General features: G+C 45.4%; 1 protein-coding gene across 4 annotated transcripts in view; it reads left to right on the top strand.

Annotated features, from left to right (window-relative positions):
- The first annotated feature begins 1,547 nt into the window (after positions 1-1,547).
- The window catches only part of RHOT1 (ras homolog family member T1), a 74,257-nt gene continuing 60,149 nt past the window's right edge, over positions 1,548-15,655 (top strand). For 3 of the 4 annotated variants that reach the window (XM_068263800.1, XM_068263799.1, XM_068263797.1), the window contains exon 1: positions 1,548-1,655. In XM_068263800.1, coding sequence (XP_068119901.1) covers positions 1,619-1,655 — 37 coding nt within the window. In that variant the 5' untranslated portion in view covers positions 1,548-1,618. Of the gene's footprint in view, positions 1,656-1,706; positions 1,799-15,655 lie in introns of those variants that run through there. The other variant, XM_068263798.1, reaches the window with a different exon arrangement.

Genomic DNA, 15,655 nt, shown 5'->3' with positions numbered 1-15,655 from the left:
AGCATTTATATAGTGCCAACCTCTTCCACAGCGCTGCACAGAGTATATATTGCCTTGTCACTAATTGTCCCTCAGAGGAGCTCACAATCTAATGTCTATGTATGTATCGTGCAGTGTATGTTTCACAGTCTAGGGACAATTTAAGGGGAAGCCAATTAACATATCGGTATGTTTTTGGGTTGTGGAAGGAAACCGGTGTGTCCGGAGGAAACCCACTCAGTAAAGGGGAGAACATACAAACTCCGTGCAGATAGTGCCTTGGCCGGAATTCTAACCGGGTACCCAGAGCTGTATGGCAAGAGTGCTAACCACTACGCGACCGTGCTGCCCACATTATGCCACCGTGCTGCCCATGTTATGTACTGCTGATAACGGAGTAACCAAATTATTTGCAGATTTTATGCTAAGGAATTCCTGTATTTCACATAAAGTGGGAGTGCTCTAGTTAGACGAATAATTTAGCAGGCTACCGGCGGCGGGAACAGAGCATCGGAGGAGGACGGTCGGGACATTACAGCTGCAGGGGGTCGATAGAAGCCAGAGGAAAGTGTCAGTTTTAGCTTTTTTAAACATACCAGAGAACCCCTTTAAGGTAATAATGTTGTTAAATCTCTAACAGTTATAAGGTACAGTGACGAGACCTCCTGTTTACCTGGGATATGTCCCAGAATTGGGGTCCACCATCCCAGGTTTATAAGGTGCCAAAATATTCATACCCTATGTAAAAGCACAGTGAAATATGTCAATTTATAAATATGCCATAATACTAGTAATTATTATCATACCTCCCAACTTTTTGAGATGAGAAAGAGGGACACTTAAGCCACACCCCTAATCAGGCCCCTGACACGCCCCTAGTCACGCATACAATAAAGATTTAATAAGAAAAATATGTTGTTTTATAATTCAAACCACACTGGTCCTTTCTATCCTGGTTCATTTTCCTTCCAACCTGAATTATCGCAAATTCTTTCTGTTTTAGGAAAGCAAACTTTTGTTTTTCTTATTAAAATTAGTAATATATCAATTTAAAGGATGGGAATAAAATTTGGAGTCAATCAAACACATTTTTAGTAGAGAAATATATCTATATATCTACATAGAAAGAGGGACAAAGTCCTGAAAGAGGGACAAATGAGGAGGAAAGAGGGACAGGGCTCCCAAAGAGGGACTGTCCCTCCAAAAGAGGGACAGTTGGAAGCTATTTATTATTATTACTGATGATTTCTCCTCATTGTGTATGTTATCAGTATTTCTATTATTATCAGTACTCCAGCATTGCTAATCAATAGTACAAATTATTATATTATATGTACGTTTTATTTTACATTTTGGTTAAAACTCTATTTTATTTTCACATGCATATTATATATTTATTTGCATCATATTTATTTACATTAAAATACATAACAAAGTACACTACAATGATTTCCATCATGCACAGAGGCTTCTCCTCTGGTTGCTAGGGAGACACTTCCCGCACACGCAGCGTCCTCTCCCGCCGTCACTTCCGTGCAGATGTGGCGCATGCGCTGAGAGGTGTCAGGCCGGTGACGTAGGGAGTTGCGCTGTGCGGAGTTGTGTCCCCGGCGGCCGCCGTAGTGCGGGGAGAGGAGAGATGAAGAAGGACGTTAGGATTCTTCTACTGGGGGAGCGTGAGTGTCTGCGTGTGCACCTAGGATGTGTGTCCCCCTCCACCTATGCATAAATGTGTCCCTTGTAGTCTTGCTCCAGGGGTCGCCTGAGTGCAACCAAGATATGCATCCCTCTGCTCCCCCTCTATAAGTCTGCGCACTCAGTATGTGTTACCATGCTGCTTTTGGGAGTGTATGAAAAATCATTGCATGCTACTCCCTCATGTAATATCTCCCTCTGCATCCTTCCTTCAGCTGGGAACACACGTGTGCAATCCTTTAATGTGTCCCTGCCACTTCTAGGTATAAATAGATATAGATGTTCCACTGCTGGAGAGTAGAGATACCCTGAAAGATCAAATGAAGGTAGTTTTCTTGCCTCACAGGAAGCAAATGTCTAATGGGCAGGGCCGGCCTTAGGTTTCACAGCGCCCTGAGCATAACCAGATTTTGGCGCCCCCCCCCCAATTCATCCTCTTTGCGTGTGAGCGCACCACACACATACACTAATGGGGGGGGGGGGTGGAATCTGCTGCCTAAATACACTAAAAGGGGATCTGCGACTGCAAGACCAGGAGCCTATATACACTAAAGGGGGGGATCTACCATAGGTAGGTGCCCCCAGTATAGGTTAGATAGGTAGCTGCCCCCAGTATAGATTAGATAGGTAGCTGCCCCCAGTATAGATTAGATAGGTTGCTGCCCCCAGTATAGATTAGATAGGTAGCTGCCCCCAGTATAGATTAGATAGGTAGCTGCCCCCAGTATTGATTAGATAGGTAGCTGCCCCCAGTATAGATTAGATAGGTTGCTGCCCCCAGTATAGATTAGATAGGGAGCTGCCCCCAGTATAGATTAGATAGGGAGCTGCCCCCAGTATAGATTAGATAGGGAGCTGCCCCCCCCCCCCCCCCCAGTATAGGTTAGATAGGTAGGTGCCCCCAGTATAAGTTAGATAGGTAGCTGCCCCCAGTATAGGTTAGATAGGTAGCTGCCCCGAGTATAGGTTAGATTAGATAGGTGCCCACCAGTATAGGTTAGATAGCTAGCTGCCCCCAGTATAGGTTAGATAGGTAGCTGCCCCCAGTATAGGTTAGATAGGTAGCTGCCCCCAGTATAGATTAGATAGGTTGCTTCCCCCAGTATAGATTAGATAGGTAGCTGCCCCAGTATAGATTAGATAGGTTGCTGCCCCCAATATAGATTAGATAGGTTGCTGCCCCCAGTATAGATTAGATAGGTAGCTGCCCCCAGTATAGATTAGATAGGTTGCTGCCCCCAGTATAGATTAGATAGGGAGCTGCCCCCAGTATAGGTTAGATAGGTAGCTGCCCCCAGTATAGGTTAGATAGGTAGCTGCCCCGAGTATAGGTTAGATTAGATAGGTGCCCCCAGTATTGGCAAGATAAGTAGCTGCCCCCAGTATAGATTAGGTAGGTAGGTAGGTAGGTAGGTAGGTGCCCCCCCCCCCCCCCCTCATATTGGAGGGGGAGCCGCAGGGAGGGCAGCCCGACCTCTCCCTCCCTTCCTCTCCGGGCCACCCTCCGTGCTCCCCCCTCCGATGCTGCTGCAGACTGCAGAGAGATCAACTCACCTCCCTGGTTCCGATCGCCGGCGCCTCTCACGTCACTTGCCGCTGGTCTCCTCTTCTACATTGTCACTGATGCACACTAAACTTCCTGCTTAACCGGAAGTTTAGTGTGCATCAGTGACAATGTAGAAGAGGAGACCAGCGGCAAGTGACGTGAGAGGCGCCGGCGATCGGAACCAGGGAGGTGAGTTGATCTCTCTGCAGTCTGCAGCAGCATCGGAGGGGGGAGCACGGAGGGTGGCCCGGAGAGGAAGGGAGGGAGAGGTCGGGCTGCCCTCCCCGCAGCTTCCCCTCTATTACGGGCATGTTTGTTTGCGGCACCAGGGGGCGGAGCGAGACGGACCCAGCCGGGGCCGCAGCTTCCGCATTAAAACACAGGCGGCAGGAGCGCCCCCTGGAGGCCGGCGCCCTGAGCGATCGCACTGGTCGCTCAGGTCAAAGGCCGGCCCTGCTAATGGGCATAGGGTTAATCAGGTTTGGCAACTAATAGCCTGATAGGCAAATAACCTGTCAAGCTGACAGATGTCAATTGGGGAACTAAAAAAAAAAAAAAAAAAATGATGCAAAGTTCTAGCTTTCCTTCTTTTATGCCGATATGCGCGATTCCACCCCTATATAAATGTCCTCCTCTTTTAGGCAAAGTCTCAGTATGTATCGGTAGGTGTCTTATTAGACAATCACAATGTCAAATACAATATTTACAAGGCACCAGCAGATAGATGAATGTCACCACACAGTACTCATTGCACAACCCAACCACCTAACCGTGTACTTGAGTTATGTGGAACCAGTGCTGCTTGGATACCCCTTTTCAAAATCCGGATCAGATTCGGATCCGGGTCGGATATCAGAGTTCAAAATTTCCAGTTCCGAATTGGGTATCCGACCCTAGTATCCGGCGGATTCGGATATCCGGGTAGAAAATCGGAAGTGGCCTTTAAATTGCTTTAAAAACGTTTTTTAGGGTATATAAGGCATGTAGCATCATTATTTTGTAAAAGGGAACACTAATTGATTATGCGGGGACTTAAAATCCCGCCTCCAAAAAAATTAAAAAAAAATGGCTGTCAATTAACATTAGGCCTAGGTTCTAGACAGCGGTCGTGCAGCCCACATTGTGTCCAAAGTCCAACCGCACAACTGGGACATGGCAGTTTTCAGACAATACACCCCCCAAAATATTATGCAGCAATTGTGTTTTGGGTTAAATATAGGTGGTATCAGTGGCTTGTGGCACCCTGGCCTGGTGGTGGGAGCTGCACAGGCAGTAGGAGCAGGGCAATGCAGCTGCAGCAGGTGTAATGTGTGCCAGGAGCATGCCGGACCTATTGCAATGAGCCACGTCCGGCATGCTCCTGACAGCAGAGGAGAAGACACTAGTGCACACTAACTGTCACACTGCCACTTCTCACAGCACAGCAGTTCTGCAGAAAGCTAACACAGTAGTACTACTACTCTAACAACTACTAGCACACTGACTGCAGTACTAACTACACAATAACACAGTAATCCTATCCCCTAATCCCTAACCTATACCTAAGACTAATAGCTGGCCAGCAGGCAGCAGCTAGCCTGGTCTGTGCACAGCACACACACACACATAGCAGCTGCCTGCAGCACACACTCTGATTGTCACACAAATTACATCAAGCTAATTAACGATTTAACAATAGTGTAGTGATAGTAAAGGGGTTAATCACTGAACAGCTTTCTGTTTATCACTGCTGGGACAGCAGCACTGGATCACACACTCTGACTGTCATACAATGACATCAATCAAGCTAATTAACGATTTAACAATAGTGTAGTGATAGTAGTGAAGACAGTAGTAGTAAAGAGACACTGAAGCGAAAAAAAAATGATATTATGATTTGTATGTGTAGTACAGCTAAGAAATAAAACATTAAGATCAGATACATCAGTCTAATTGTTTCCAGTACAGGAAGAGTTGAGAAACTCCAGTTGTTATCTCTATGCAAACAAGCCATTAAGCTCTCCGACTAAGTTAGTCGTGGAGAGGGCTGTTATCTGACTTTTATTATCTCAACTGTAAGTGAACTGTTTACTTTTCCTCTGCTAGAGGAGAGGTCATTACTTCACAGACTGCTCTGAAAGACTAATTTTGAATGCTGAGTGTTGTGTAATCTGCACATATTATAGAATGATGCAATGTTAGAAAAAACACTATATACCTGAAAATAAAAGTATGAGAATATTTTCTTTGCTGCTAATCTTCTAGTAATTATTCATAGTACACAACCAATTCACTATATCATTTTTTTTTTTCCGCTTCAACAACAACAACAACAAATAACATTTGTAAAGCGCTTTTCTCCCGTGGGACTCAAAGCGCATAAGCATGGCTCCGACCATCGTGGTGCAGAGGAAGAATTTTATAAATCTGGAAATGCCAGGCTAAACAGGTGGCTTTTCAGTCTGGATTTGAATAGCTCCAGGGATGTTGCTGTCTTTACTGGGTGTGGTAGGGAGTTCCAGAGAGTAGGGGCAGCATGGCAGAAGGTTCTATCTCCAGATTTTTTGAGGTGCACTCTGGGAGTGACCAAGTTTACAGAACTTGCTGATCTGAGGTTGTGAGAGGTGTGGTGCAGCTTCAGCAAGTCCTTCATGTATCCAGGGCCCAGATTGTGCAGGGATTTGAATGTCAGCAGTCCAATCTTGAAGAGTATTCTCCATTCTACTGGTAGCCAGTGCAGTGAGCGAAGGATCGGTGTAATGTGACAGTGGCGAGGCTGGTTTGTTAGCAATCTGGCAGCAGCATTCTGCACTAATTGCAAGCGACGCAGGTCCTTTTTGGGGAGGCCAACATAAAGGGCATTGCAGTAGTCCAGCCGTGATGTGATGAAGGCATGGACTAGGGTTGGAAGATCCTCTGGGGGAATCAGATGTTTAATCTTTGCAATGTTCTTCAGATGAAAGAAGGAAGATTTAACTACAGATGAAATTTGGTTTCTGAAACTCAATTCCCCATCGATTTGTACGCCAAGGCTGCGCACAAGGTTGGAGCGGTTTATGTCTGAATTCCCAATCCTGATTGGTGTTGCTTTAGGATAGAGCTGTTTTGATGGCGGGCACTGGCTTTGGACAAACAGGACCTCAGTTTTGTCAGCATTCAGTTTCAACCAGTTATCATTCATCCATGCATGTAGCTCAGCTAAGCAAGAGTTTATTTTTGGGGTAGGGTCTGTTCCACCAGGTTTGAAGGACAGGTATAGCTGTGTGTCATCGGCGTAGCAGTGGTACGTCAGGCCATGTCGTTGGATAAGTGTACCGAGTGGCAACATGTAGATTGCAAACAGCAGAGGGGATAGGATTGATCCTTGTGGCACTCCGAATTGTAGAGGTGCAGGTTTGGACATTATAGGTCCTAGGGATACTCTCTGTGTTCTGTCAGTCAGGAATGATCTGAACCACTGGAGGACTGATCCACTGATGCCACAGTACTCCTGCAGTCTGTTAAGCAGGATTTCATGGTCAACTGTATCAAAAGCCGCTGAGAGATCCAACAGGATTAGGATGGAGCATTCCCCTCTGTCCCTTGCCATGAGCAGATCGTTGCAGACTTGGATGAGGGCTGTTTCACAGCTGTGGTGTTTCTTAAAGCCAGATTGTAGAGGGTCCAGGATGTTGTTTACTGACAGCCTGGTTTCAAGTTGCAGATAGACAGCCTTTTCAATAACTTTACCTAAGAAGGGGAGGTTGGAGACAGGTCTGTAGCTGCTCATAGCATCTGGATCCATGGAAGGTTTTTAAGAAGGGGCTTGATGATTCCTTCTTTTAGAGAGGTAGGAAACCTCCCTGCTTGCAGAGAGCAATTTACAATTTTGTGAAATGCTGGACCAAGCAGGTCAGGGCATTTCAGCATATGTTTAGTTGATCCAGGGTCCAGGTCGCAGGTTGTCTGGCGGAGACGACGGAGGATGTCTGAGATCTCTTCCTCACTAATACTTTTGAAGTCAGTCCAGGGTGTTAGGTTGTTTTTGCAGCTATTTCCAGGAGTTGCATGAGTCTTGGGTGCTGTGGATTGAATGAGAGACCGAATAGAGGATACTTTGTCAGCAAAGTAGCAAGCAAATTTCTCACATAGCTCCTTTGAGAGAGTTATAGTAGGTTTTAGACAGGATGGATTACATAGTCTATCAACTGTGCGGAATAGTTGGGCTGGTCTGTTGGCGGCCTTTGTGATCTCCTGTGATAGGTAGAAGGATTTTTTATTGGTGATCGCATTTTGGTAGCTTTCCAGGTGAGAGACAAGGGTGTGTTTATCTTTTGAATTCTGGGATTTTCGCCACTTCCTTTCTAGTCTGCGCACTTCTTTCTTTAGGTCCTTCAGTGAGCTGTCAAACCACCGTGCATGGTGAAGTGGTGTAGACCGTTTAATGCGAACTGGAGCAAGGGCGTCATAGGCAGATGACACTGCATGGTTGTACATCAGGACCATGGAGTCTGGGTCTGCGCAATGATTGGTTAATGCGTCGAAGTTGAGGGTATTCTGAACGTGCTGGGGTGAGACATCTTTCAGAGAACGGTATTTTATTAGTTCTTTCCCTCTGTGTTTTATCGCTGGTGCTGTCAGAGAGAAGTGGATGGTGTGGTGGTCTGACCATACCACTGGGTTTATATCTATGTGTGATATTAAAAGTCCGGAATGAAATATAAGATCCAGGGTGTGCCCCTTCTTGTGGGTGGGGAGGTTGACAGCCTGAGAGAGACCCAGTTCATTCATTATGAGAAGTAGTTCACTTCCTAGGTGGGAGTCGTGATCATCCACCCATGCATTGAAGTCTCCCAGGATGATCCATCTAGGGTGTTCCACTGTTAGGCAGGATAAGAGTTCAGATATTTCCTTAAGAAAGGCTGGGCCATTTTTTGGGGGGCGGTATATGAGCAATATGTTGATGTTTACTTCTGCTGACAGTTGAGCTGCAAGACATTCAAAGGTTTCAGTGGAGCCTATGGGCAGGGGCCTTATGTTCAAAGAGGATCTGAAGCATATGGCAACCCCCCCACCCTTGCGGACTTGTCTCTCACAGTGCAAGACTGAATAATTGGTCGGCACGGTTGCTTCAAGAGTTGGGCCTGCATGCTTCCCGAGCCAGGTCTCTGTCAAAAAGGTCAAATCAGAGAGCTCTATTAGGTCATGTATAGTTGCAGTCTTATTATTTATCGATCTGGCATTGCAGAGTGTGGCTGTGATTGAGCTTTGCTGGGGATGTTTTTTGGGCTTCACTGTCAAACTTGTTATCCTTTGCCTGGTGTTGCTTCCCTGGTGTTTATTTTTGGATCCACTACCTCTCCGCCCCCTTCTGCGTTTCCTGAGTATCCCAAAGGATTTTAGGAGGAGAGCTAGTGAGGTGTTAATTTGTAATTGTTCCTTGGGAGGGCAGGCAGAGAAAAGGTCCTTTGATGAGTATTTGTATGTTGACATTAGAGACAATAGACTTGTTCTGATAGCTTGTACTTCAGTGTCTCTTTAATCACTGAACAGCTTATCACTGTGTGCAGCCCTTGGCCCAGCAGCACTGGAGCACACACTATGACATCAATCAAGCTAATTAACGATTTAACAATAGTGTAGTGAAGAAGTTAATCAATGAACAGCTTTAGGTTTATAACTGTGTGCAGCCCCCTTGCTAGGCCACCAGCACTGGAGCATGTCTCTCAGTGAGCATTCAGCAAGCTAATAAGATATGTCTCATCATGGCAGCCCTCCTTATTATACAGGGGGGCTGGCCAGTGTTCCTTTCTGTGATTGGGTGCCAGGGTTTAGGCTGGGAGCCCTCTGATTGGCTCAATGAGGTCAGGTGGGGCTGGCCAGGGTTCCCTTCTGTGATTGGTTGCTAGGGCTTCTGCTGGGAGCCCTCTGATTGACTCCAGGACGTCAGCTCCTTAGTTACAGTATTTCGGATCCGGGTTATGCGGCCAAATATCCGCAGATAGCTAACCGGATTTCTAGAGAAAGCCGGAATCTGACCCGGATAGCGTAAAAATGGTCGGATACCCGGTTTATCCGGAATCCGGTTGAGCAGCACTGTGTGGAACACCCCATTGATTTTTAATGACACAATTTTTCCCCCACTATTTAGAGTCCTGTTGAGGACTTATCCAGACCCCGGCCCAGAACATGAAGTCCTGTCAGTGGTTTATCAAGAAAGACCGCATGGTGTCCTGTCAAGTCTTTTACCAGGCTCTACCACATGTACTCATCTCAAAGGTGTTTCCAGACCCCGCTATATGGAGGTCCTGTCAAGGGTTTAACCATGCCCCACCACATAGAATACTGTCAATAATTAGTTCCGGCCCCACTACGTGGAATAATCACAGAAGTTATTGCAAGCACCACATGGAGTAGTCTCTGAGGTTATCCAGACCACCATATTGGGTAATTTTGGGTTGCACATACGCAACCAGTTTGCCAGTGACCATTGTGATCACACCAGCATCCTATGAAAAATACAAAAAAGTCACAATCCCATCTGTAATTATAAAATACATATAAACTATCTGATTACATTTTTAGAATCCACCCAGCTATTCTCCTGGTATAAACCAATACAGCTCTAATCCCCAACATAACTCATATTAGGCGTCTATACGGCTTAGTATGGCCAAATTCAGGTTCATTTGAATTCATCGGTTTGTGTTGGGCTATAATCTGTTAGTTGGTAATTCATAGCATCTTGCCCTGTTGAATTATTAATGTAAACAGATAGAATATTAGCAGTTTGGGTATGTCCGTAGAACATTATAGAAGATATACACACTCCTCAGGTTTCAGGAGGAGCTTTCCATATACAGGGAGAGCAGAATTATTAGGCAAATGAGTAGTGGCTGGATGGTGTAATGGTTAAGGGCTCTGCCTCTGACACAGGAGACCAGGGTTCGAATCTCGGCTCTGCCTGTTCAGTAAGCCAGCACCTATTTAGTAGGAGACCTTAGGCAAGTTTCCCTAACACTGCTACTGCCTGTAGAGCGCGCCCTAGTGGCTGCTGCTCTGGCGCTTTGAGTCCGCCAGGAGAAAAGCACAATATAAATGTTATTTGTCTTGTCTTGTCCATTTTGACCACATCATCTTCTTTATGCATGTTGTCTTAATCCAAGCTGTATAGGCTCGAAAGCCTAATACCAATTAGGCATATTAGGTGATGTGCATCTCTGTAATGCGAAGGGGTGTGGTCTGACATCAACACCCTATATCAGGTGTGCATAATTATTAGGCAACTTCCTTTCCTTTGGCAAAATGGGTCAAAAGAAGCACTTGACAGGCTCAGAAAAGTCAAAAATAGTGAGATATCTTGCAGAGGGATGCAGCACTCTTAAAATTGCAAAGCTTCTGAAGCGTGATCATCGAACAATCAAGCGTTTCATTCAAAATAGCTTTTCATTCAAAATAGTCAACAGGGTCGCAAGAAGCGTGTGGAAAATCCAAGGCGCAAAATAACTGCCCATGAACTGAGAGAAGTCAAGCGTGCAGCTGCCAAGATGCCACTTGCAACCAGTTTGACCATATTTCAGAGCTGCAACATCACTGGAGTGCCCAAAAGCACAAGGTGTGCAATACTCAGAGACATGGCCAAGGTAGGAAAGGCTGAAAGACGACCACCACTGCACAAGACACACAAGCTGAAACGTCAAGACTGGGCCAAGAAATATCTCAAGACTGATTTTTCTAAAGTTTTATGGACTGATGAAATGAGAGTAAGTCTTGATGGGCCAGATGGATGGGCCCGTGGCTGGATTGGTAAAGGGCAGAGAGCTCCAGTCCGACTCAGACGCCAGCAAGGTGGAGGTGGAGTACTGGTTTGGACTGGTATCATCAAAGATGAGCTTGTGGGGCCTTTTAGGGTTGAGGATGGAGTCAAGCTCAACTACCACTCCTACTGCCAGTTTCTGGAAGACACCTTCTTCAAGCAGTGGTACAGGAAGAAGTCTGCATCCTTTAAGAAAAACATGATTTTCATGCAGGACAATGCTTCATCACACGTGTCCAAGTACTCCACAGCGTGGCTGGCAAGAAAGGGTATAAAAGAAGAAAAACTAATGACATGGCCTCCTTGTTCACCTGATCTGAACCCCATTGAGAACCTGTGGTCCATCATAAAATGTGAGATTTACAAGCAGGGAAAACAGTACACCTCTCTGAACAGTGTCTGGGAGGCTGTGGTTGCTGCTGCACGCAATGTTGATGGTGAACAGATCAAAACACTGACAGAATCCATGGATGGCAGGCTTTTGAGTGTCCTTGCAAAGAAAGGTGGCTATATTGGTCACTGATTTGTTTTTGTTTTGTTTTTGAATGTCAGAAATGTATATTTGTGAATGTTGAGATGTTATATTGGTTTCACTGGTAAAAAGAAATAATTGAAATGGGTATATATTTGTTTTTTGTTAAGTTGCCTAATAATTATGCACAGTTATAGTCACCTGCACACACAGATACCCCCCTAAAATAGCTAAAACTAAAAACAAACTAAAAACTACTTTTAAAAATATTCAGCTTTGATATTAATGAGTTTTTTGGGTTCATTGAGAACATGGTTGTTGTTCAATAATAAAATTATTCCTCAAAAATACAACTTGCCTAATAATTCTGCACTCCCTGTACAGTAGAATCCCTTTATAGTGATCTCCAGGGGACCAGAAAAAGTAGTTTATATCAGAAGTTCACTATATGGAAATTAGTCATACATAGTATATTTATACAGATACATTTGCTGGGACCTGAGGCCTGAATTTTCTATATAGCTATCTGAACATTTGTATAGCACTTTTCCTCTCCTGTCAGCCACAAAGCTCTCAAGAGCTGCAGCTACCCTGCAGTGTAAGGGAGTCTTTCCTTGAACTCCTTACTGAATAGGTACTGACCTTAGCCAGGATTTGAACCCTGGTTTCCCATGTCAAAGGTGGTGCCCTTAACCAGTACACTATCCTGTCTCTTCTTCTATATCTAGAGGTCTAGTTTATCAGTGTTTACTATAACAAGATTCTACTGTATATTATCCTGTTACAGTGAGTTACAATGGATTAGGGGTTCTGAACAACAGAACTGGGCTACCAAGTAACCAAGATGTTCACCTTTGCTGGGACCAAGGCAAACAAAACGTTTAAGGCCCCGTTCACACTTGCGTTTTGGCATGCAAACGGACCGGATGCGGATTGGATCCGTACGGTTCCGATCCGGTCCGTTTGCATCAGGCTGCCATCCGGATCCGTGGGTTAAAAAAATAAACAAAATTACCATAAAATTGTTGGGGTCAGCAGAAGGTGCACCTGTAGAATCAGGTCCTCCGCTGTAGGCCTCACCTCCACCTCCGACATTCTGCCAAACAGCTCCAGCACGTGTGTCACTGCTGCTCCACTCCAGAAATGCTTGGCCCATGTGTCCCCATCCGAAAAGGCCTGCTATAAATACGCATAGGAAGTGGGGTAGAACGTCCGGTGTTTGTCTCCAGTGTGTTCTGTGCTTTCCGTTCCCCATTAGTTTCTATATCCGGATGGTGCAGTCAGGCTCCGGTCCGGGTGCGTGGGCCGGATGAGCCGGACCCGAAAAATAGCGCATGTTGGAAAAGTGTCCGGATCCGATCCGGCTCCGTTCTGTACGTAACGTACGCATGTTAACGTCAGCATAGACTTTGCATTGCTATGCGGAACGTACGTTCCGTTTGTACAGTATACGGTCCGGATCCGATCAGGCGAATCCGGACAGGGAACGCTAATGTGAACCAGGCCTAAGTATTCTGATCTTGTTTTTTTTTTTTTACGAAATAATGTTTCTCTTATCTTTATTAAACCATATTAACAATTGTTAATCTGCAGAAAAATTAATTTGAAATCCAGGAGCCAGTTTGTCTATTCCAGGAGCCAATGATACTAATGAGAACAAAATCCTAAAAAATCAGGAGGTAGCTATAATTCATAAGGCACTCTGGCTATGTGGCTTTGAGGTTTTCTCCAGCCCTGCTCTAAGTGGAAGGGAGTTGTAATTAGCGTTTTGGAATGATGCTGTGTTCTGAAGACTCCTGATCATCCTGTCAGAGTGCATGACTCTAGGAGAAGCAGACCTTGCTCAAAGCAGTCTTGGAGCTGCACTGCTGACCTTCTGTGTAGTTGTATTTTGTGCTTGCAAAGATGTGGTACTAGTTGTCTCTGTGTGTTGGGGAGGGAAGCAAGGGTTAATGAATTGGCTAACATCCCTTACTATGATAGCCAATATTAAAGCCTGGTGCATAGGCTAAATGGTTATTTAAAGGCCATGGGTGTTGAGCATGGTTCCACCTGTTAGGCCTGAAAGATAAATTGAATTTAAACCGAAATCGCGATCACCAAGATCACAATTTCGGAATTGTCAAAGTGGCAATTATCGCGATCACGTCATTTCCACATGGGGAAAAGTCCCAGCATCTACGGCCCACAGCTTTGGACATAACTTCCGCATGAGTCCAACGCCGTCCATCCTCGATCGCCGTCTGCCGGCTCTTGTGCTTGGCAAAACTCCAGGTTCCTGTAAGTCACATGACATACAGGAAGTATTCTGTGCATTAGAGCCTGCAGGAGGCGAAGTGGATAGACGGGCATCGCCGGACTCGTGCTGGAGGGTATGTTTAGAACTAATGCAGCTTGGGGGACAAGGGGGCACAAAGAGACACAGAGGGGGGCACAAAGGGGGCAAGAGAGAGTCCCAGATGATGTATAAAGAGGCAAAGGGGGCACAAAGAAAGACGGGGCACAGAGGGGGAACAAAGCTTGATTTGAAGGAAATTGTGAATCGAATCAAAATCGCAATATCAGACAGAAATCGCTCAATTCAATTTTTTCCTAAAATCGTTCAGGCCAACCACCTGTGCTCTTTTTCAACTGGCGATCTGAAAATCTGTTATTACAGGCAAATGACGCTTTTTCCAGTAAACTACTATTTCAATATCTTATTGATTGGCTCCTTTGACATTCATGGTTTGCATGTTTGATCCCGAGGAGTGACTCAGAAGCATTAGGGTCAACCTTATAACCAGGCAACTATCATTTCTTAGGTGGTCAAGATGGCAGCCTCTATAACTTTCTAATGCAAGGTGACTCAAAGTTTTAGGACTACTGGATGGACTTCTTTGAAGATTCATCTGGACTACAAAGTCATAAAAAAATCATATTGATCTTCAAATGCACTAGCTGAGGACTTAACTGTACCAACCAATAGACCAATCTCAAGGTTGCCTAAAGACAACTAAATGGATTTCTCTCAAGTGGTCATCTGATTTAGCTGATGGCCTAATCGCAGTACTATTACCCACTGCCATATGAAGGACAGGTCATAGACTAGGCCTGAACGATAAATCGAATTTAAACCGAAATCGCGATCACCAAGATCACGGTTTCGGAATCGTCAAAGCGTCCAGGACCGCAATGACGTCATTTCCGCATAGGGTAAGTTTGAAGAAGTGCCATCATACTCCCCCCCCCCCCCCCCCCCCCCAAGTCCCAGCGAGTGCGGCCCGCATCATCGGCAGTGTTGGACATACCTTCTGCACAAACCCAACACTGTCCGGCCTCTATCGCCATCTGCCGGCTCTTGTGCACAGCATACTTCCTGATTCCTGTATATCACATGACGTACAGGAAGTATGCCATGTGTTAGATCCTGCAGGAGAAGTGGATAGACAGGCATCGCTGGACTTGTGCTGGAAGGTATGTCCAGCACTGCTGCAGCTTGGGGGACAGGGAGGCCACAGAGAGAGACCCAGAGGGAACACAGACTAAAGGGGAACAGAGAGACACAGAGGGTGCACAAAGAGAGACAGGACAGAGAGACACAGTGCACAAAGAGAGACACAGAGGGGGAAGAAAGCCTGATTTGAAGGAACTCATGAATCGAATCGAAATCGTGATTTCGGACAGAAATCGCTCAATTCAATTTTTTCCTAAAATCGTTCAGGCTTATCATAGACCCTTCTGCACCACCACACAAACTAATCAAAAATTCACCTAGACCATGCTTGAAGATATGTCACCTGTGGACTTTTGTCAGAATTTATCTCTACCACCATGGGGGTTATCTAAGGCCTTATCTTTACCACCATGGGGGCTTATCTCAAGCCTCACCTTTACCACTAGTGAACCTGGGAAAACGCAATACTTTTTTTGCGGTCGATTCCCCGTGCAATCTATTAACCATTCGAATTTCTGCTCAATTCCCTTATTTTCCGCTCGTTTTTCTTATCTTATTTCTATTAATTTCTATGAGAAATCGAACGGAAAAGAATCGAGTGCAGAATCGGGCATGACGGAATTTTATCTATTGAAGGCATCTATCGGAATGATTCTGCCGCAAAAACAAAACGTGTGTTCCCAGCATTAGATTAGGGAAACAATATGTTCTTGATGGCAGTTGTTTTCCTGGTCAAACCACCCTGCACCACTT

Source organism: Hyperolius riggenbachi, chromosome 12 (assembly GCF_040937935.1).
Source record: "Hyperolius riggenbachi isolate aHypRig1 chromosome 12, aHypRig1.pri, whole genome shotgun sequence".
NCBI lineage: Eukaryota > Metazoa > Chordata > Amphibia > Anura > Hyperoliidae > Hyperolius > Hyperolius riggenbachi.
The sequence above is the reverse complement of the archived record's forward strand: the minus strand, read 5'-3'. Positions and strand labels throughout refer to the sequence as shown.